Source organism: Melanotaenia boesemani, chromosome 18 (genome assembly GCF_017639745.1).
Source record: "Melanotaenia boesemani isolate fMelBoe1 chromosome 18, fMelBoe1.pri, whole genome shotgun sequence".
NCBI classification, from domain to species: domain Eukaryota; kingdom Metazoa; phylum Chordata; class Actinopteri; order Atheriniformes; family Melanotaeniidae; genus Melanotaenia; species Melanotaenia boesemani.
In genome coordinates, this window is record NC_055699.1 from 3,761,941 (window position 1) to 3,786,329 (window position 24,389).

Here is a 24,389-nt window from a genome sequence, read left to right on the forward strand (position 1 = left end):
TCTTATTTGGTGTGGTGGAGATATAAGCCATTAAAAGTCGAGTATTTTATTCTAGAGCCAAATTGTTCAAGGCTATCGACAAAGAAGAGGATTTTCAGCTGAATCCTTGATGTAATTGTAAGCTACCACTGTGTTGGTGTGCAGTACAGGCTCACAGAAATACTAAACTGTTACAAAATATAACCTACTGGTCTGTGTCCTGAGTCAAGGATATTGTCTTGAAAATGACATAACATACTGTATGAATAAAAAAATAATTTTATAAAATTGTCACAAAATCTATTTGTCCAGAGGAGGAAAAAACAAAAATGAAGAAATGAATAATTTTCAGATGTGCAAACTTTAATCAAGGAAGCACTTTATTTATTTATTTTGCTTTCCAAAAAAGTATTTTTTTCTTTTTTTACAACAACAAAGAAAATACAACACTTTTTGAGAAAAAATAAAAATTTTATAAAATGTAAAATTTTATTTTTACAGAAAAGGTAAAGACAGAACAAGCCAGTATCACTTCTTTTTCTTCAGGTGTGTAAAATTAATCTTCTTAAACAAGGGACATGTGAAGCGAGCTGTTTTCATCACCGCTGACACTTTGCTGATGTTGGCTTCTGTTTGGCCTCTTCTGATTTTTCAGTCAGGAGTTGATTTAACTTTCCTTTAACTTCAATTTAACTTTCTTCTTTGGTGATCTGGACCACCTTTGGCCAATTCCAAGAAATTCCAGGGGAAAGTTAAGAGACAGAGCTGCAGTATTGTGCCTATGTTGTGCGTGGTGATGAAAACACTAGGAAAGTTGCAACTGCTCTTAGCTGAACAGGACCTGTACATGCAGAAAACAGGAAATCTATATGTTACAAAGCACTAGAGTGCTGTCCAGTCACATAGAAGAACTGCAATTCCTTAAGTGGAAAAATGAAATGCTATGTTTTCTAAAATTTTGTTGTGTTATGTAAAAAGTTGTTGCACTTTCTCTTTTGTACCTTGTGTTTTCCATTTCATGTCCACTGTACATTATTTCATGGATGAGTAGACTAATGCAGTATATCTTTACATGGATGAATTTTAAACCGGAATAAAGAAATCTGGATCAGGTGCCTGAAAGAGAGCAGACATATAAGGACAGGGTCAAAGGAGTGGTCTGGGATGTCACCTGACAGGTACCAACCCAGAATATACAATCAAATTCTAACAAATATACAGTGTAAACTGACCTTTACCAGGGTAAACATCACAAGCAAGTACACACGGCCTCCAATGTACCTTTATATGTTGTTCTAGATCAACTCTACCGTGTTTCTGATAATGCAGCATTTATACAGCATCATCTTGCAACGACTTATGTATATGATCATTTTTTTTTTGTCCAAATTGTTTACATTTTATGAAGAGGATGTAAATGTCATAAACCACCAGGTATGAGGAATGTGCAAAGGTAAATGACCAATAATGCTGATAAACCTTGTAGTTAGACTAAACAGCTCATTTTCCCCATTATCATTAAAGTATAAGTGTGATTAAAGCCACACACAGGATCATCCTAAATAAACAATAGATAAAAATAAATTTAGATATATTCCACTATTTGCTTTTACAAATGTTGGTTTACCTTTAACACTACATGACCACTTTAGGTGTAATAACCAGTTCAATCATAATCAGGTGTAGTTTCAACAGCCATGATTCCATAAAAGGAAACTGGGGGAACTTACAGAACAGTGTAGGTGGAGGCAGAGTGGAGACTCATTAAGTTTCCTCACAGAGAAGCTGAAACAGGAGAGTGTACTACCCCACGTTTTCATGTCTCTAATATCTCTCCTGAGTATCTTCCCCCTCCATCATCTCTGCATGACTATCCCTCCAGAGGGAAATACACTAATGTGTGCGCGCGCAGCCACCCACGGGCCGCGTGCACGGTTTAATCATATCTGGAGAGAGTGAATGTGTGTGTGTGTGTGTGTGTGTGTGTGTGTGTGTGTGTGTGTGTGTGAGAGAGAGAGAGGCTGCCGGGTGTTGAATCCGGTGTGACTTATCTATCCTACACTGCTGCTGTCGGTAACGGAGCAGCTGCGCACACACCTACACACACTCCCCGATATCTATCACACACACACACACGCACACAAATTTACCAAGAGCGCAGATCTGGACTGGCGCACTGGGAACAGGGGAGGGAAGAGAAAGAGAGACAGAGAGAGGCGACACATGCCAGAGCGGCTGGAGCAGGGGAATGTGCCGCACTGAGGGCTCCGCTGCGTTAACGGGATACGACACCGGGCTGAGACAGAGACGGGGGCGGTACCGGACCGGGATAGTGTGAAAAAACAAAACAGAGGGGAAAAAGGAGTCACCTGGCTGCAGAAGGTGGGAAGGTTTAGAGAAGGAGGTGTGCCAAGGCGGGCTGACAAGGCTTCGCTTTCGGGGTACCGACCCAGGCTTAACGCGCAACGCGGAGTCAGCGCAAAGTTTCCTCGATGGCGCTGGTGATGGAGCCAGTGAGCAAATGGAGTACAAGCCAGGTGGTGGACTGGATGAAAGGTGAGCTACTAAAATACCATCCAGCAGTATTATAAATTACGCACCTGAAAGCACAAAACACACACGCAGAAACTGATTGTAACTGAACATGTACGGAGAGGAGACAAGACGCAGCTGATATGATGCGCGGGAGGTGTGTTTGTGTGAGCGTGTACATGCATGATCCTGCACCTGATGATCACCAGGGCCTGCCGTGAGACTGACAGTCAAACTTCGCTGCTGAAAACAGGGGCGGCTTTAAGAAACTTTTAAGGGGGGGCTAAATTATTGAATTGATATGCATGTATGTATGTGTGAATGTGAAAGGAATTGTTTAATTTTATCCACCTAATTAGAAACTGTAACCAGTTCAGTAATGTATGTGTGAAAATATCAAAACGTCACAATTCCACCTTTTCAAATGTGGAGATTTGTTGCATCACTTTTGGTTCATTGCTATTTGTTGTTTAAAGAAAACAATAGGGATGAAATGTTGAGGCCAGTGGTAAATGGACTCTCACAGCCATAAAAATGTATTCCTTATACAGTGATGGAAATTGGCTTCTCTATTTTTTTCACTGTAATTTCTTTCGTTTGTATGAGCAGAATGAGCTAGCAAAATTTTGAAGCTAAGGGAACTGAAGGAAGCTTTGAGCAACGTGATTGGTTTAAGAATTTGTCAGTAAACATTGCATGCATGTAAAAAGAGCCTTAAAATCTAGGACAAAATGTCAACTGACTTAAAAAAAAAAAAAAAAAAAAAATCATTCTGACTGCAAAACACCGAACACAGAAGCTGTATTTCTTTGTGCCTTGTCCACTATTTGCATCAGTTTATGTTTTTTATATTTTTGTTTCTATTTGGGTGTTTACTTTTTTACGCTGTTATGCAATATGATTTGGACCTTCTCTTTGTACATTTGTTGTTTCAGTAGTTCTATGGTTTTAATGTTTTTGGCCACCATTGATTTTTTTTTTTTTTTTTTTTTTGCTTCGTTACTGCATACAGTTGCTAAAAAAAGCTAGTCCAAAGCACACAACCAATATGACCTCTTTAGATATACTGCAAATACATTTTGAATACATCCAGAGGTGTATATTTGTCTCCTTGTTGGAGGCTGCATTTATAAGTTGGTAATTTATAGTGACATATAGTTTCTTCTTGGTTTAAAGATTATTTGATTCTCAAGGTATCTAATAAAAGTTTAGTCTAAAGTTCAACAAGTATGAATGTTTTGCTCATTCTACACACCCATGTTGTGTTGTTGCAGTACAGCACATACAAGAATCAAGACCTTAAAAAGCAGGAGTGAGCTCATAATTGCCTACAAGGAGAAGCCTTAAAGATGTAAAGTTGTCTCATCATCAAATGATGAGAAAAGGGTCTTTAAGTGAAAAAAAACTTTAATAAGATACATGCTCAGAAAACAAACAAACAAAACAGCATGGGTATTCGTCTGAAAATGTAACAGTTTTGTTTTTGAGAATGTCTTTGAAACCTTGGAGTGATCAGAATAGAGATTTTGTCATGCATAATTCATCAGTTTGGCTGATTAGGTCTGTACCCAGGGGCCTGTGTGAAACATTGTAAAACTCTTTAGGAGACAAAAAGAAATTGTGTGCACAAATAACGTTTGCTTTCCATAGTCCTCATTCTGAAAGGAAGAGTAGAAAATGTCATGTTTTTCTCCATTTCATGGCATTTCTGCACATGCAGAATAAATGTAAAATGCTCTAAAACGTGAAGGATGAACATGAAGTCTCAATGTCAGTCCTCTGAAAACAGCTTTGCCTTTAAATTAAATGGTTTTGCTCGTGAAATAACTTGAAACATTTAGTAAATTAGTGAAGCCTAATTTAGGCTCAACATTGAGCACCGGTTTTGCCCAGGAATCCCTAAACAACCTGCCATGGGGAGAGATGCTTCAGTAAAGATTACCCATGAATCTTATTTAATATCTGGATGAATTTAGCTGAAATTAACTGCCAACGTTTTACTGACATGCCAATGTTTCCATTAAGAGAATGATAAAAAAAAAATGAAACAAAAAAACAAACAAAAAAAAAAAAACATGAAGGTCATTCATGACTTCATAAATTGGGACTGTCCAGTTTGTAAAAAGCATGTTGGGCTTCAAGTTGGCAAGAAATTCACGTCAGGTTGGTAGCAGCTATTTTTATATCACATAGCAGATGTTGGTACTGAAACTCTCCACGCAATTTGCAGAATAGATTTAGGGAGATTTAAGGGAGGGTGGTATTGTTTGTTCACAAATATAAAATGGTTTCATTACAACACCCACTTTACTCCTGAAACTTTAATGTTTGGAACACAGAAAGAAAATCCCATAGAAACTACACATTATAAACTTATATAGCTGTCTAATGAAAATTCAAATAATTAGTTTCAGCTATGCTCAAAAAACAGTTTTAGGATAAAATATTACAGATTTGACTAGAAGTGATTATAATTCTCCTGTCAATTCTCACTAGGAGTGTGGCGTGTGTGGAATGTGATGGTTTTCATTTCAGCTCTCATAACAGATTGACAATTGCTGTTTGAGATGTGCATCTCAGCTGCGTCTTTAATGGTGCTGCAACTGCAAAACATGTAGACTACTGGTATGGTGACTATTTTTACTGCATGAAGAACCATACAAGAAACAGTTCTTAGCAAAATACACAGTAAACAACATAGTATTGACCTTGCCTTAGTGACTATATATCTTTTATTTTGTTTCAGTGTGCAAGCAACTTGTCCCTGGGCATTAAAATGCAGCTTACCTTTTATAATGATGGCTGAAGATGGTAATGAATGATTTTAAGTTCATTTCAGCACCTGAGCGTGAATGAAGTAATGGGTGGGCATTTTTTTTATGTCTCCTCATTTCATTTCACATCAATCAGGGTTTACACAAATTATTTAGTATTTATGGCCATGTCCAGTGGCATGCTATGTTTAAAACAATTGTGCAGGCAGTTGCTGTGCTGCAGCTGCTGTGCAGCAGAAAGGTTGTTGGTGTGAGTACAAACATGCAACAATACTTAGCAGCGCAGTAAAGCACACACCACACATGCCCCAGTCCCCACATGAAAGCCTTAGCTCTTTACAGTGTGAAAGTTTTCATGAAGTATCTGAAAGAGTGCTAGTTGCCTCCAGATATTTACTCATAAAAGCAGAAGCAAGAGGCGGCCCCAGTGTAAAAAGTGTTTGGTATTTAAATTTGAAATCTAAAGCCCAACAACACATTTTATTGAATGCAAATTAGAAAATGTTCAAGACTCATACCACCTGTATGGATGTGTTTCTAACTCTTCCAATAGATGATGAAGTTTAAAATTCTCCCAGAAACACCACTAATAATACTTTCCTTTAATTTGTATGTATATGTGAGAAATAGTTCATGCCATCCAAGAACTTAGAAACTGAATTGGATTTCATGGAGACTTTAATTTAGTCTTTAATAAGAGCATCTTCAGGCCAATTTTCTTTAGCCAAGACACATCTTCACGATGTTTCACCTAAAAACCAATAACAAGGCCTGCACTTAACATAAACAGTGACAGATAACCACAGATGTTCACAAGTCCTTTTTTGCAAGTCCAAGTCAAGTCTTTATACATATTTTTTCCTGAATGTAGTGCAGGATCATCACACGTCCTGCAGGTTTTATGTTTCCCTTCGGCAGCACACCTGATCCAAATGACTGCTTGTTGTCAAGTTCTGCAAAGCCTCTTAATGACCCATTAACGGGGTAGTGCACCCAAAAATGTGTTTTTTGAGCTGTAAACAAGACAGTATTACTTAATTGTGAGAAAAACTATTTAAAAAACAGGATTTTGTGGGTAAAACGTAGCCCATAATGCCCTCTACAGGGTAAAACCAATCACGAGAAAGGTTTAAAAACCCCACAGCCCCTCCCTTCAGATGCGGATAGATGGGTCCTCGCCTTGCATGCAAAGAAAACCCCGCCCACCAACGCATATGAAGGGATGTGAGCTGAACTGCTGTCTGTCATTTCTGCCTGTGCCACTCTTCACTCCCTGATCACCCCACACCTCCCACCCAACCCTTGCAGTTGCAGGCATTTTTTAAAATTCGGCAGTGGGTGGAGTTACTCAAAAAGTAGGGTGTGTAGTTACACTTTAATCATTTGACACAGATGTAATTTAACAGGTAAACATATCAAACCTGCAGGACAGGTGCATCATAAAAATCTAAATATTAATAGAGCTTGAAAAAACTGTGTGAGATGAGTATATAATACTATTATGTATGCGTATATAAAATTATTCATTTTAAACTTTTTAAAATGAATTAAAAAAACCCTCAATATTTCAGTTAATTAAGATCCAGTACTTGCAGGTCCTTACATTCCTAAATCAGCAACAGCTGTACTTTTCTAATAAACAGAGCCAGTAAAACCACGTTGTTTACAGTGGATCTGATCCCAGTTTAATTTCATCATGGCAAAATTACAGTTAATGGAAACTGTTCAGCAAAATGTCTCTTTTCTTTTTCTGAACACAGTCAGTGGAGCCAATCTGATGATGTTAGCATTATTTCAGTACAAAAGTAGTAACAAGCTAAAGTTTACATCGCTGTGGCTCTAAGCTTGTTGCTAAAATAGATGCTAACATTAGCTTCATATTACAGTGACCAACATCTTCAGATGTGTTTTTTGGATGTGGTGGATCCAGCATCCTGGGTTTTTATACCACAGACGTGCCAGTTTGCTGCTCTTATGCTGGTCCCTTCAGTGTTTAATACCCTAAAGTTACAGGTGCTGCAGCAACCGCTTGTTTGATTGGACGTTTACTGCCAAGGAGTCTGTGTGATGTTACATCAATGTTATGTCTGGGAAAATTACAGCAGACAGAAGATCAGACAGAGAAAATCATGAAAAAAATAAGATTGTTCATGAGTCTCAAACTGCGAATCCAAGTCAAGTCTCAAGTCTGTTGAGTGCGAGTCGATGTCAAGACTCAAATTACTGGAAATGTGACTTAAATGCGTCTCGAATCTGAGTCCCCATCCCTGCAGATGACTAATGATTACTAATTATAGTGATACTTATTATTCATCATGCCTATTTTTTGCTTAAAAAGCAGGTCAGGGGGTCTAATAATTCATGTGAGTCAATAAAATGCAAGCGATGACAAAGCTTTATTTACATGATGCACTGTGTCAGCTTCTCAGAGATTCGTTGCTGGTCATGTGCATATGGCATGTGTTTATATGTGCTCCTGAGTGAGTGGGTGGATGGTGAGTTGTTGGTCTCAGACCGTCTGTGCACAACAGCTGACAGACTTACACACCGGCTCTGAACAGAAGGCCCCACCCGAGGCCCCGGACATTGTACAACACACACAAGCTTGCAAAACGTGGCATTCCTTAATGTGGCATTCGGCTCATGCTGGGTCTCGGGTGTGTCTGTGGCGACAGTGGGAAATATGATATGCTGTATTTATGTGTATGTGTGCAGTAACGTGTACAGTTCCCATGTGCTTCAGGCATTTGGGGTCAAAAGGTTCACACATTGTTGATTTCTGCACATCGCACCAATGCAGCATTGATGTAACTGATGTAAAAATATGGAGTGATGCACTTTAAGGGTAAAGTGAGCATATTTGGGAATGGTAGGAATCATGTTATCATCTGTTCACTCAGAGAGCAGGGCAGAATTTCCCCTCATTTCTTTGGCTTAAATTTGATTGAGTTAAATATCAGCAGTGAAACTGGTGTGAAAGGATGCAAGAACATCTGATAACACTGATTTGCCACCAGAGAAATAAACCAGAGTGCTAGTGGTAGCATTTAGGATCAGAGGATTTACAGCCTTTTGGTTGGGTGTTTTTAGGTTAAAGCTGAAACATGTAAACAGCTTACATCAGAAAAGTCAAACCCTCCATTTAATTTGTTTGTTCTGAATAAATATTGATATTTTGGATGCTTAGATATTATAAAAAACATGGCTATTTTTTCTCTTATTATCTATTCGTGTTGCTCCAATTCATAACAAAGTCATCATAATGCACTTCTAAAGATATAGTCCGATTAAATACAGTTCATTGTAGTGTAGTTAATTCAATTATAATAATTTCATTATATGATCCACATTAGTCCAATTTATTATAACTGACTTCATATGAACCAGCCCATAAAAATAATTGCTTAGCTCAATCAGACTTTATTTATATAACACTTTTCATTCAGTTTTGTAACTCCAAGTGCTTTACAGAAATAAAAAAGCTATAAGTGTCTTTATCAGACATGTTTAACAAAATGCCATTTTAAAAGTTCTAATTATTTGTAATTGTGAAACAAAGTAAACAAACAAAAACATAAAAGTCTGAAGTCTTGAAGCATGTATAAGTATCCATATAAACACAAAGTCAGTACTTTGTAGAGCTCTTTTTCAGCTATTTTGGGTCATGTCTCTGTTCCAAACCTTTCTAAGCCGCACTGGTTACGCTGGTTTAAAACAATTGTTAAGTCATACTGTAGGATTTTGGTCTGGACTTTTATTGCACCATTCCAAGACATTTCAATATTTTGCCTTATACCCCTCCAGTGTTGCTTTAGCTGTATTGTAAGGGTTGTCTCAATTCAGGTTTTCCTAAAGAATATGCTTATAACCATCCATCATGCCTTTAATTTTGACCAATTTCCCTGGTTCCGCCAGTAACAAACATCTCCACAGCATGATGCAGCCATCACCGTGGTGATGGTGTTATTACAGTAATGAGAGTTTATGAGTTTATACCAAACACAGCGTCTCATCTGATTAGAGTACTTTATTTTCCTTTTTTGTCTCCCAGATGATGTTGAGCTTACCCCAAACATCATTTCTTGTTTTGTTGTTTCTTTGGTTTTTATTTTGTTTGTTTGTTTGTTTGTTGTTTGGTCACACATTTATACAGTCACACTCTGTGCAATATGTCTCAAACTGATTCTCCACTTAAGACATCATGATCTCTGCTGTGGAACTTCGCAGCTTTTTAAGTTTTTGTTGATTTATGGTGCCCTTGCTTGGTTGTTTAGTTTTGTTGATCTACCCTTTCTTGGCAGAATTGTTTCGGTGCCACTGCTCCACAGTTTTGAAATTTCCAATGCAGCAAAAACTAGATGTGGATATTTTTGCAAAACACTGCTGTTTGTCTGTCGCTGTTGTAAAAGCATTTGACACTGAAAATGGTGACTTCACTGTTAAATTTGGATGTTTTACAGTTGAAGTTCTGAGCTTTCGGCTAACGACTGACTGGAGAAATAAAAAAAAACTTGCATGATGCAGTTGTTTCTGGTCATATCAGTTTACATCAGATGTTGACTCAGTTTTAGCTCTAGTTGTCTCGTGCAATTTCTTTGGAGAAAATCTCTTTTTTAGATGCCAAATCACCCACTTTCTTTAACAGCTAAACCTAAACTAGCACAGTTCTGAGTTCCTGTTTTGGTCAAAAGATGTTCTCAAGCATTTGTGTTGCAAATAGTGATCAAACCTAATTGTTATTCTCTTTACTGACTAATGCAAATTTCTTGTGAGAAGTGTAATTTTGTGTATAATTTCCAGAAACAACAACTCTTGCTTTAACTGCCTCCTCCCACTGATTTTTTTACTCTAAGAGGAATGCACTATTTTTTCATTGTTGTAGTGTTTTGCTTGTCTTATTGAAAGATGTAATGCTAATGTCTTGCAAGTAAAGCAACACAGTAAATGGCATAATTTACACTTTGGAACTGCAACACACTAAATGCACACTGAGGGCTGGAAAATCTGTTATAAATAGGGATTTTCCACGGTTTCCATGTTTTCCCAGAAATGTTCCCAGACAGGACTGAGATTCAAACTGGCAAACTTTTAGTTGTAAACTTAGTTTGTTTGAGCTATTGGGTCTTTAACATCCTGCATTTACAAATCACAGTGACAGATTAAGGCACTTTTCTAGATTTTATTGTTACCGAAGCCTCAGAGTTCTTGGAACAGATGACACATAACCTGGTTGGGAGGGCCAGCTCTTTTATAGGACTCTAACATTTCAGAAGGCAGTGCACAATCTGATTTTATTAGACGTGTGTGACAGAGAGAAAGAAGGTGTTTGTGGGAGTTTTGCTCGCCTGCTGTTGTGAAAAGTGTGCCTCTGTGGGAGTTAAGTATGTGAGTCAGCTATGACTCATGCGTTTTTTCGAATTGTCCAACACATGCACAAATGTTGTAGGTCTTTCTCACACATGGACACATATAGCATACGTATAGAGATACAGAAGGACGAGTGCATGACTGTACAGACTCATTTTACAACAAGCCCACACAAACTTCTACAGTGATCTTGTGTCAATTTATAGAATCATTTGAGCTGAAACCTGAATAGTTTTAGACAAAATACGTCCCAAACATGGTACTTTAGCACAGTTTTAGAAGTGACCAAAATTAGCAGCTAGATTAGCACAGTTCTACAGGTGCAAACAGATATTTACAGACTGTGGAACAGCTCTGCCAATAAGAAGCATAAACTGTCAGCTCTCACTCATATAATAAAAACAAAACACAACAAAAAATCTTAGTAGAAACTGTTTAGAAATGAGCTAAAAGTCGAATGATTAGCAGTTGGAAAATTAGTTTGTGGCATGAATGCTAATTTCTAGGGTAGTAAGAGCGAAGTAGGTAAGGGATTTTGAATACCTCAAGAAATGGACATGCAACTTCATCAAAAGTAAAAGATGATAGAACAGCTGAAAAGAACAAACAACATTTCTCATGCTTTTCTTTGTGGTGAAGAGACAAGGAGAGATGCCATAATGCAGAGTAGATGGTGCCACTCTGAGCTGCATGCATGGGCATGGGAATAGGTTTGGATATTTCTCGCTCTTTTAAAAAGAACTTGCTGTTGTTGTTGCACTGCTACTCCGTCGTGTTTATCTGTGCAATTCCTGTCTCCTGCAAATTTCTGGGTTGTAAATTGAATAAAATTAATGTGTGCCATAAGGCTGTTAGAAAGTGTCTGTCCTGGTTAAAATGGTTTCCTCTAAATGCAATGTTTTAAAGGTTAGAAGTAAAAGCTAATGGACAATTCAGGCTAGGTAGTAGTGGATAATTTGTTTTCCCACTATAAGTACAGCTAAAAGCATTACTTATTATTTCACAGCTGATGAAGAATGAATCCTACAGAGCTGTCGTTATGCTGTATGTATATCAACTATGTGGCACTGCTTCGCTGTTTCATACAGCGTGGGCGTCTGTGCTTGCTGATGCCACTTACAATTTGAATCATCAGTATTCAGGGCATTCATGCTCTCCCTCTCTGCCGGTGATAAGCGATGCTGATTATCACTGAACTTTTGCCACTCAGTGTATATTTTCCTCTTCTGCTTCTGTGCCTCTCATTGCCTCTTTCAGCAATAGTAACACTCAGCATGTGAAAGCCAACATTGTTTTAATCCGCTTCATTTCTTTCACTCTTATTAAGAATCTGCTGCCATCACCTCTCATTAAAACACAAGTTTCAGTTTTTTTTCTTTAGAAGATGTGCCATATGCCTTTTAAATTGAACTGAACTGAATAATAACGAAATGCTGCACATATATTAGGTTAGAGGGACATAACATGATTTTTAAAAGTAACCAGTAAGGTATTATTTTAAAGAGCCTTGCAAGAGTCATGTTAATGTTTAAATAGCCAAATACTTCTTCATTACCATGTAAGCTGCATTTAAAAACTATTTCTGATTTGTGAAGGGCTTTTATAATTTGGGATATATGTTGGTTGAGTTTCTGTTTAGTTTATTTGAAAAATTCAGCAATTGGATTTAACATTCTTTTAGTGTCACAATACAAAGTCTAGTTACATTTTGAGCAGCCCATGATGACATTTACTTGTATAAACAATGTAATCAGTTCCAGCCACTGTCCCAGACTGACCCCATAGCTGTCTTATGGCCGTGACTCAGAGCAGGGGTGATTCAAATTAAATGGATCTGACAGCTTATTAAGTCCTGCTCAGTGACATATCCATCTGAATCAGGTGTGTTGAAACAGGGAAGCATCTAAAACTTGCAGGACTGTGGTAACTGACAAAGGAAAGTTTGCAGGCAAATCCTTTGATGCATACACTTTTTTTGGTTTTTGTGTGTGTGTTTAGTTTAAAGAGGTGAATCTTATGACAGCATCAGTTTTGCATTGAAAAAAAAATTATTTATTTATTTATTGTCATTAATTTAATATTGTATTTTGCTTTATTTCAGTCTCTTCTCTCTTACTTTTTACTACAATTATTTAGTTTTTACATAATTATAAATAAAGGGTTAACTTATGAACACAGTATTGCTGTTTTATGAATACACAAATAAATTAAAGACACAAAAATAAATACAATAAATAATAAAAATGCATTTTGGTTATGAAACGGAGGTGGTGCAGTTAAAACATTGCACCACTCTTTATTTTGGTAATTTATTTGTATTAGCATGTACAAAATATATGCATTCTTACATATTTACATGTATTTGCAAATGCATGTTTTCTAGATTATTTTAACATTTAGGATGCCACTGATTTAACAACAAGAAACAAAATGCAAAAACCAGTAACCAAAGTGAAACAGTAGCTTAAGCGATGTTGACAATGACCTAAAATTTTGTGGAATAAAAATCACAAAACCTAATATACAATGTGGCTTTCATTACCAAAATATATAATTTAATATTAATACTATTTTTTTTTATTTATTCATTTGTGTTTATTGTATTATTTTTATTTATGTATTTGTAGTTAATGTATTTTGTCCTTCACATGATAAATTCTTCCCTAATCAGTCTAACTCTTCCATCTACTTCCAGTCTTAGAAATATTAAATAGCTGTAAAACAATTTAAAGATACTTAAATATTGAATATTTAAACATGTGCTACCACTGTGATCAAACTCTATTTTATTGCAAATCCTGAGAGCCTGCAGGATATGTACCTCAAGTGACCTGAACATTAAAGCAAAGACCACGTTTGAGGAGGTTGATGTCTATTCTTATCAAGTCCTTTCATGCCTGTCCGTGGAGGCTGTGAGCAGAGATATCATTCATTGACTTGAGGTGTTTTGAGGTCCAGATAGTGGAGTCAGTATGTTGAGTTTCGCCCAAACAGTAAAAATGATCAAAAGGCAATGTCTTATCAGAATAGATTGCTAGCCTTTTCAAGGCCACAGGAGCTGCATTTTCAATGGTAAAAAGAAAATGTTTTTTAATTTTGAAGGATTTTAGCCTGCGGCTATGTTTTTTTCCTATCTCGATATGTGGTTTTCTGAGACTAAATGCTTCATTTAGACTTCAGATTTAGTGTAAGCGAAGGAGAGGATAAGGAGGGAGTGTGCATGAGCAGGCAAATACCATTTGCTCGTTACTGATGAAAGAAGGAATTTTGTGTGTGTGTGTGAATTGGTTTGTAAGCAATTTAGCAGCTGGCTTCTGAGTTTGTTTTTTACTCATTCTTGCCACTTTTTCCTCTTTTTTCAACCCTTCCTTCCTCTGCTTTCTTCCCACTCTGCCTTTCCCTCCATCTTTGTTAGTGAGGTTATGATAGATGAGTGTATTATAAAGCTGGGACGTGGAGCAGGGGAAATCAATGCTTATTCCTCGGAGGTGTGTGTAAATGTGTGTCTTTTGCAACTGCCTGTTTGTTAAGAGGCTAGAAGTTGGATACGCTTATTGTTTTGGGAGTCAGGGGCTGCAGCCGAACTGCTCTGTCTTGATCTGCTTTCCTTTGACTCAGCAAACACACTCTGGCCAAACAAACACAGGCACACACGCACACATGCACACATTGAAACAATGCACACACCAACCTACATGCACACTCCTGCACTAGTAAATCTAGAGAGACAATCCCACACAAACTCACAGACATTACACAATCCAGCAGAGACTAGAATCCAACGTGAATCGACTGGATTGCCCAGCCGTTACTGCCCTCTACTCCTGTTTTAGGTTCAGCATTTGTTTTGGGTCCTTTATAGGCTCTGGGATGTGCAGTACACAGACTCTTAAATTGTGCTAACAGTAGACCACTTTATTTCTACAGACACTGTAAAATCTTCGAAATACTATAATGCAGTGTTGTTACTGTAGCTTCGGACAGAAAAAAAACCAAACAAACAAAAAAAAGTTCATTCAGTTCACCTAAAGATTAAGACGTAGAAGCTGTGCACTATAAAGTTCAAGAACCCAACATGAACAGTACATAACTTCCCTTATTTTGATTTGACATTCAAATGTAACTAAGAATGACAGCAATTTCTCAGATTTTATAAGCTGAGAATCAAACCAAATTAAACTAACTAAAAAAAGTTTTTATTGTTTCCTTTTTGTCAGATAACGGTCCCTCTGTTCTCCTTTGTAAATAATTAATGTGACTTTTGTGCTAAATGGATCGCCCAGAGGAACTTGTACCTAACTTTGCTGTACAGTCTTGTGTTGTTTAATGGTGGGAATCTTAAAAAGGTTGTGAAGTAACTTAAACAAAAATGTTATAAAATGACTCTCGCAGAACTTTGTTGAAAATTGAGGTTTTATTTTCAGGCAACATTTAAAGCCCCACATCATATATTCTTGTGGTTAAGTGAATTCATGCTCTATCCTATCGAAACACAAGTCCATTTTGGTCCTTTGAGCCTTCAGATTGAAATAAGAAATTAATTTGAAGCAAGGAATTCCAGAGAGTCTTACAGAAATTTGCTTGTGGCCAGGTAACCATTGGTTTTAATAGTTTTCTGTATACTGTGAAAAGTACTGTAATGCTACTTCTCAGTACATATATGGAAGCTCTAGCATGCCCGAAACAGGATGTGAGAAAATCATGGGCACTGAATTTAATGGTTTTCTGTCTCTTACACACAAAGATGTTTACAGGATCTCTGAATCGTTGGATGTTATGTTACAGATTACTCACAATCTTTGAAATTGGGCCACAATATCTAGTTGTATTTAGGTAACTGCTGAATCTCTGTCCATCTTTACTTCCTAGATTTGCCTTGCTAAGGTGCTCTTCTTTATACCCAATGACCTGTTGACAATTTACCCTAATTAGTCAAATGTTTTTTCCAGTCTTTTGTTGCCCCTATGTGGCACTGCATTAAAGACAGACATGGCTGGGGCTGTCCCCCCGCGGCGTGGGGTGGCGGGAGGATGGTGGTGGGGGGATGGTGTTTGTTTGTGTGTGTGTGTGTATGTGGGGGGGGGGGGGGGGGGGGGGGAGTGGTGTGTGTGTGGGGGGATGGGTGGTGGAGGGATGGTGTGTGTGTGTGGGAGGGTGGGGTGTGTGGAGGTGGATGTGTGGTGTGTGGGAGGGGGGGTGGTGTGGGTGTGGGAGGATGAATGGTGGAGGGATGATGTATGTGGGGGAGGATGGGGTATGTGTGGGAGAATGTATGGTGCAGGGAGGGGGAGTGTGTGGGAGGATGGATGGTGGAAGAATGGTGTGTGTGCAGGAGGATGGATGGTGTATGGGAGGGAGGATGGTGTGTGTGTGGGGGAGTGGTGTATGTTTGGGAGAGTGGGTGATGGAGGGGTGGTGTGTGTGTGTGTGGGAGGATGGGGTACGTGAAGGTGGATGTTTGGTGTAGGAGAGGGAGGACGGTGTATGTGTAGGAGAATGATGTATGTGTGGGAGGATGGGTAGTGGAAGGATGGTGTGTGTGTGTGTGTGTGGGAGGTGTGAAGGTTGAGGATGGTGTATGTGTGGGAGGATGAGTGGTGGAGGGATGATGTGTGTGTGGGAGGATGGGGTAGGTGTGGGAGAGTGTATGGTGGAAGGATGGTGAGTGTGTGGGAGGATGGATGGTGGAAGGATGGTGTGTGTGTGGAAGGATGGATGGTGGAAGGATGGTGTGTGTGTGTGGGAGGACAGAGTATGTAAGGGTTGGATGGTGTATGTGTGGGAGGATGAATGGAGGAGTGGAAGGAGAGTGTGTGTGTTTGTGTGTGTTGGTCTGGGGGGGGGGGCAGGACTGGTTCTCGGGGTGTGCGGCTGGGCGCTGGGGTGTGGGGCTGGCCTCTGGCGGTGGCCGTCTGGGCGGGCCGGGTCCCCCCGGGTGGTGTGCTGGCCCTTGGCCTGTGGGGGTGGGGGGTGTCCCTGCGCTCCTGGGCCCGGGCCCTCTGCCCCGTCTGTCCCGGGCGGGCGGTGCCCGGGGGGGTCGGGGACTGCTGGCCTCGGCCTGCCGGGGCCGGTGCCCTGTGTCCGCGGGGCGGCTCCTGCTGGGGTCTCCTGCTGCTGCCTTCCTGGGCGGGCGAGTGGTCGTCTCTGTGGACCGGTCGGGATCTGTAGCCTACGGGGGGGCTGGTGGCCTGGGTCTCGGGACCGCTGGCCTGACTCTGGCCTCTGTTCAAGTGAGGTGGCATCTGCATGATCACTCTGCATGGTCACTCCTTCCTGAACGTCTCCACACAGTCTTTGCGTCGCCATGTGGCCGAGTTCTCCAGCATATCCACACAGGTTTCTCTGCGCGTGTTCTTGAATACAGCAGTTTCACTTATATCTATTATCATATTTTTTTTTCTTTTTTTTTTATTATTTCTGTTCTTATTATTATTATTACTCTTACTCTTATTATTATTACTACTACTATTATTATTATTACTATTATTGTGATTATTATTATTGTTACTATTATCAACTAGTTGTGTAATGACCTACTGGCCAGGATGATCTTAGCTATATATGTTGCAAGTAGTATGGATTACATGGTTTTCTGTATAATGTTTTAAGTCCCCACCCGCACTCCCCACACCCTTTCTGTCCCTCTCTCTCCCCTCCCTCTTCTCTCTACTTTCTTTTCTATCTCTCTCTCTCTCTGTCCCCTCCGGTCGAGTCCAGCATTAAGAGTCTGATTTAATAAAGTTTTTCATGTCATCAAGAGGGACTTTATACATGTAGTATAAATCCCTGCTTGATAGAGTAAAATTGCCCAGCACCAGACAGCAGCCAGACAATCATTCTGTTTGCAACGATGCTGGACAAGAAAATTTTAAAAAAAAAAAAAAAAAAAAAAAAAAAGACAGACATGATTTTGACATGGAAATCATTATATGAGCTTTGGAACCATCCACCTTGACATTTGTGATGGTATGAATTGCATTGGTACCTATGAAACTGACAACATGCACATCTGGAAATGCACCATCAATTCTGAATCAACAAGTTTTAGAAACAAAATACAGATGTTTTCTTTTTCAAAGACAGTCATGAATATTTGAATTTTATCTATTTCAACAGCACTGTTGGACTTAGCTGCCTCTAATCCAGAGTTTTGTATTATTTGTGACATAATACAAAAGCAAAATATGACAAAACAGACCCAAGATTGTTATGCAACTAAAATCCTATATCAGACAAGAATATAACGACATTCTTCTCCCAGGTAGGATAAAAACTACTGTAAGCCAGGCTTAAAGTTTACTGTGTTCTTTTTTTTGCTCTTTAAAGGAAGAAATGAAAACAAGCCAATGTCTGGAGGTCTTATTTTACAGTTGTTCAAAATAAACTCAATTCTTCTATTCACTTTCAAAGATGTAAACACAGCAGTTTCTTTATTGCTATCACAGAAGAAAATAGACCATTTATGTAGAAATGTTCTACCTTTAATTCAGTCTGATTGCACATTAAAAGAAGTGTCAAAGTGACACATTTGCAACCTGAATACTGAAAAGCTGTTTGTGGCCCTGAAGTATTTCTGAACACAAGCTGAAAATGTACCTAATTCTGCACAAGTTTTTAAAGAGCTGAATGTGCAAAGCTGAAAGCTTGAACATGTCAAAGCCATGACCCAGCTGCTGTTGTGTTACTTGGAACAAACTCAAATAATCAGCGGTTTAAAACTTTATTTCTCTGTTCAAACTTAAGAAATATTCCCTCCCTATGGGCAAACGTTTATGAGGAAAACCACCAGTGAAAATATGATAACAAAAATCTTATTAGTAATTTTGGAGTGCAGCCCAAAATCTGTCATTTAAAAAAAGAGATGGATGAATTAAAACACTGAATGGGATCTTTTTTGTTTTCTATTTGTTTATTGCTGAATTTCCATTTTAATGCTATACCTGGCAGCCGGTGGTAGGAAATGAGAAAGTGGCTGTTCTCTCTACTTTGGTGGTAATCTACATGATGAATACTCGTTTAGGTATAAAAACCCACTTCTGTATTTAAACTAAAAGTATTCTCTAAACCATAGAGGTGAAGTTACCCTTTCCTTTTGTAAAGGCAACAGAAATTTGTAGTTATGAGAAAAATCCAGTATGCTGACCAAGTCCCATTTACCCTTTTATGTACTTGGATCACTTTAGAGGAAAACTGCTCATTGTCAGTGTCTGTTTCAGGTCTGGACGACTGCTTGCAGCAATATGTTAGTGTGTTTGAGCGCGGAGGTGTGTGTGGAGAGCGGCTGCTGAGGATTAGCCACGCCGAGCTCGAGGAGTTGGGCGTCTCTCGTATCGGGCACCAGGAGCTCATTCTGGAGGCTGTTGACTTGCTCTGTGCTCTGGTGAGTTTTATGTGTTTGTTTTGTAGACTAGTGCAGTGCCTGACTCTCATTAGCCACCTACATCGATAGTCCTAATGTATGACTATTTGCTTAAGTGCACAAATGAACAAACTTCTGGCTGTTAGTTTCCTTTTATTTCTCAAATATCACTATCCTAAAATAAAATAAAAAAGCCTTATTTTTAAGAATGTGGGAAATCATATCATAAATATAAAGTGGAATAACCACATTCTTCTTGATCAGTGTTCATTGATTAACAGGATTTAAGAGACTCACTTGATAATTGAAATTCTGTTAAACATCATCATAATCATCATTAGTTTAACTGCACTCTTTAATAATTCAGACTATTTGACTATGAATGATTCATGTTGACAGTGACATCTTTTTACATCTTTTTTTTATCATTAAATAAAGATTTCAAGCATGAAAGACAATCTAAAATAATACAATAGACACATTTTGTTATGTCCTTCAGAGGATGTGGTACATATGTACATAAATAACATGTACTCACTGCGTTTAATTCCCTGATGCTAACCTGAGTTCTTGTCTGTGTTTACCTCTAGAACTCAGGTCTGGAGACAGAGAGCGTCAGGACTCTGGCTCACAAACTTGGCGCCTCGGCCAAGAACCTGCAGAATTTCATCTCCGGCCGCCGTCGAAGCAGCCAGTCTGAGAGCAGGAGCTCACGGAGGCTCCCAAATGATCTGCTGACCTCTGTGGTTGACCTCATCACTGCTGCCAAGAGCTTGCTGGCCTGGCTGGACAGGTTATACCTTCTCTTAACTCTAAATTCATCCTCTGCAAACATCCAGTCTTTTTCAAGTGGGAAGATGTGCGGTTTTAAGTCAGAATGAATTCAGCTTTGCCTTTTCGCTGGCTGCACTCACAGCAGGTAGAAATCAGACCATTCCCATGTTGGCAGACTGAGTGTTTATGTAACTGGACAACTCGACTCAGTTGTATGATAGGGTTATGTCAGACTTATTGGATTGTTGAACCTGAAACCTAAATCGAATCAATACTTTCCTTTTAAACATCTCCTGTTCTCCTTGGTACATGCATCAGGTTGGTTATTTTGTGTATCTTGTATGGATTTAGGTCTCTGCATATCCCAGACTGACTACATGATGTAGAGATCAGGGCTCCGTGGGTGTCAGACCATCTGTTGCAGGACTCCTTGTTCGTAATGTGGCTGTAGATAGTTCTTTATGACTCCACATATCAAATGTGTCTGTGATGATACTGGAGCAGTAGTAGTAGTATTGTGTGGTAGTGCATAGTTGATACCTCATATATTATTCTAGCTTAAATATTAATGAGAGTAACACATCCTTTTTCTCATCTCAGATGCCTGATGATAATAACTGATTTTATTTTATTTTTCACTGTCTATACCTGAAGATTAATTGTGAAAATGAAGGATATTATACATTAAAATCAAACAAAAGATGCATAATTTCAGAAAAAAAACTCCTTTTTGTTCAGATTATGAGTGCATAAGCTTGTTCTCATAAAAGTGCTGGAAAATGGAGTGCACTGTGTACTGATACCTTCCTTGGAGTTAATGACACACATATCCACCTCAGGAAGTCACCATGTGCATTACAGAATTGCCGGTCCAGTAGCTTCACCCACATGAGGCTAGTCCAGGAAATGCTACACTTTAATGGCAAAACATGAGTCCAGATGCACTGTTATTGGTTCTCCAAGTTTTCAAAATATGCCCAGAAATATCTGGCTCTGCACTGGTACCAGCTCTGCCTTGGTGGAAAGGAAGGTGCTGGTATGTTTCGCACATCAACTTGTACTCACTTTCTCTTCGTTCCAACTCTTAGACTAAGACTCTCTCCTCTTATTGTCTCACATGTAAGGCCCATGAAAGCCGTGTGATTAAGTCTACAGCAGTAAACAAACATAAGACAAACAAACAGCAGGAAATTTCAAATATTAGAAGAAGCAGACTGCTTTAAACCAGGGATGCTACACCTGAAGTGATAAGTAATTTTCATTAATTGACATGCTGACAACTTGAGTCAGCAGGGGTTTAGGTTATTTAATTGTGCTTTAATGGGTTTTCATGTTTTATGACTTAACACATCTAGTGTTGAAACAATGCATTACTCACCTTAAACATAATCCAAACAAATCCAAAGTTTTACTATTTTATGCAGAAGGAATTCAGTTTAGCTGGTAGTTTCAAACTCTCACTTCCAAGTCTCCAGGCATTGTGGCCCAGTTAGAGCATGCACATTATCCACTGCAACCACTTTAAGGGCACTGTAACGAATGATTGCTTACTCTTGCAGGGTGGGACTGTGCAGTTGTTTAGCTTGTGCTGTAAAGAATGAATGACATAAGAAGCCAGCGAAAGCCATTAGAAGACACTGACTGGAAAGACTGCAGTGGCTGGATCTAATTCCCAGGCCAAACAAGCAGGCGCTAGTAATTATCCACCAGGACTGGGTCCATCTCAATGGGTGCTTGCTGCCATTCATCTGCACGGTGGCATTTAGACAGATTCCTGGTTACTAGAGACTTCTCACCCTTTTCACCATACTAGCACCTGGGGCATTCTCCAGGTGCTAATACAGGCTTTTATCAAGGGTTGAAATCTACAGATTCACATCACTCTGCTGAGTACCATGACAGCAATAAGGCTGCAACTAATGACTATTCTGATGGTCGATTAGTCACCGACTATAAAACGACTAGTCAACCAATCGGATTATGTATCTCATCATTATTAAATGGATCTCATATCACTTTCAGCTTTGAAATCTTACATGAGGTTGTTATGTAAGTCCTACGTGCCTCCTCTTTAATGTTCGAGAATTGCAGACATACTTTCGTGGTACGCAAGGTCCGCTTTACAAATCTCACATGTATTTAATTTATTTTGTAAGTTTGACGTGAAGTTATTTCAGACTTTTGGCATCCTCTTCCATCGTTCTATTCCCTTGTTGGCCGTCATATTTTTCCCCTGGCGGACTGTATTTCGCATGTGCAACCCTCAGCAGAGATAAGAAAAGAATACGATGTCTCACTCTGTAGTTTTTTTTTTCTTTGCACATGTGCATTGTGCAACTCTCAGTAGAGATAGGGAAGAAGACGATGCTTCACCCTGTAGTTTTTTTTCCCTCTTTTTTTGCCGACAATAGTCGACGGGTAAATTAGTTATGGACTATTTTCATTGTCGACTATTGTCGACAACGTTGAATAATCGTTGCAGCCATAGACAGCAATAGTAAGTTTTTAATTCCAGATACTTTGGTATACATCCATACTTTTTTTTCTGGCGCATGGATCATTTCTTATTATAAAAGTATTTCAAACACTCAAATACAGAAACTTGCCTAAAACAGCATGTCTGTAAAAGGTATTTTATTTGTTTACTAAAACCTCTTGTTTTAAGATTGACGGTACTCAAAGAAGGACGTTGACCCAAGTTCTGAAATCTGTCTGAAGTTGTGGGTTTAAAGGTAATCTAGAGGTAACCGTAGATTAAGAATTAATTGAGTGGAAATGGCCTACTAAAAGAAAAAAACTAACTTCTTCTGTGAACGGATTATTTTTGGGTTTATTCGATTAACTATTAACTTTAACTTGGATTTAAATAAACTGAGTGTTTCAGCTGATCTGAGGCTTTCTGGGAGTTTGTTCCAGACATGTGGAGCATAGAAGCTGAATGCAGCTTCTCCATGTCTGGTTCTGACTCTGGGAACTGATAAGAAACTGGATCCAGATGACCTGAGGGTTCTGGTAGGTTGATACTGGGTCAAGAGGTCACTGATGTATGTTGGTCTTAAACCATTCAGAGCTTTATAGACCAGCAGCAGAACTTTAAAGTCTATCCTCTGACGAACAGGCAGCCAGTGTAAAGACCTCAGAGCTGGACTGATGTGGTCCACTTTCTTGGTCTTAGTGAGGACTCGAGTTCTGAATCAGCTGCAGGTGTCTAATTGATCTTTTAGGTAGAACCTGTAAAACATTAACATTGCAGTTGTGAGCAAAAAAAATATTTTCTTACTTCTCTTGTTCTTTTTGTGTAACTAAGCTCCATTCAGCACAACATAAACTCATCCCCTGCAGGCGCTAGTTGTTGACATCTTTTGAGAAATGCACTGTCAGATCTTTATCTCACCATTTCTCTCTCTTCAACCATCTATTCTATTTATTCGTGACTCAACATGGACTTCTGCTCACAGCACACGTATAAGATGGAGAACTGAAAGTCTTTGACATCAGTTCTTCAAATGCCAGACACCCACACCTGTCCTTAGGCCATCTAGACCTCATACACACATAAATGCATGGCGCTGCAGTTGCATAGAGACACCCACATGCTTGCGCAAATGCAGACTCGAGGACATGCAGCCACATCAGCATGGACTGAAACACACTCATACAAGTGCACATGCAACTGTCACCCATGCACAATGATTCAACAGTAAGAAGCCAACTGACAAAAAGGAGACAAACTCCTGACACAGTATATTTTAATGTTGTCAAGGTCTCTTACTTATAGTGAACAAACAAAAATATATGAAAAAGAGCATTTTCCAGCTGTGCGAGGCCATAAGAGTAAATTTAACATGCACATGGTCAGACCGCTCATGAAATCCTGTCTTCTAGAATTTATTTCTGCAGCCAGAGAATAGGCTGTAATAATATGTTTGCATCCATTAATGGACCCCTAACACTGGGTAAAAGGTTAACATATGTTGAATTACTACCCACGGAATGACTTCTCTCTGAAGGTGTACAGCAGAAGCAAATTGGCATAAAGCATTTTAAGACTGAACTTTCATCTCACACTGATTGCTGGTTATCAGACCTCTGAGGGAAGAAGGGAAAACCAGCAGTGGTTCAACTCTCAGCCAGCAAATTTACAGCATCATCTAGTTGTTCTGGAAATGATTTGAAAAGACATTTTGCAGCCTTTTCACGTATAAAGTAAGAGCAGAGGCTCAGAGCACTCTGGTTCTTCTGTTTCTAACGTCATTAGAGGATCAGTTTTGTCTAAATTTGACAACTAAAATTAGCATTCACAGTTACTTTTTTTCTTTCAGCTCTCCGTTCCTTCTTTATGTGCACATTTTAAAACATACATATGAATTGATTATTTGGTAAATGCATGGAGGATGTTGTGTTGACAAAATCTTAAAACTTCTAATTTGTAGTCTGGACATTCCTTCCTGGATTGATCCTAGTGTGACATCATCAAAATAAAACATCCACTTCACAATTTGGCCATTTTGAAAAATATGTTGACCAGTCAGCCTCTTTGGAGGGGTTTGAGACAGGAGGAGCAAACTATATAGAAAACTAGATGAAAATAAATTAATTTGACC

At 38.9% G+C, this 24,389-nt stretch overlaps 1 protein-coding gene across 4 annotated transcripts in view; it reads left to right on the forward strand.

The window, feature by feature from the left end:
- Positions 1 to 2,028: 2,028 nt before the first annotated feature.
- Positions 2,029 to 24,389, forward strand: part of cnksr2a (connector enhancer of kinase suppressor of Ras 2a) — a 92,531-nt gene continuing 70,170 nt past the window's right edge. For all 4 annotated transcript variants that reach the window (XM_041967561.1, XM_041967563.1, XM_041967560.1 and 1 more), the window contains exons 1-3: positions 2,029 to 2,535; positions 18,869 to 19,032; positions 19,602 to 19,804. In XM_041967561.1, coding sequence (XP_041823495.1) covers positions 2,472 to 2,535; positions 18,869 to 19,032; positions 19,602 to 19,804 — 431 coding nt within the window. In that variant the 5' untranslated portion in view covers positions 2,029 to 2,471. The remainder of the gene's footprint in view (positions 2,536 to 18,868; positions 19,033 to 19,601; positions 19,805 to 24,389) is intronic.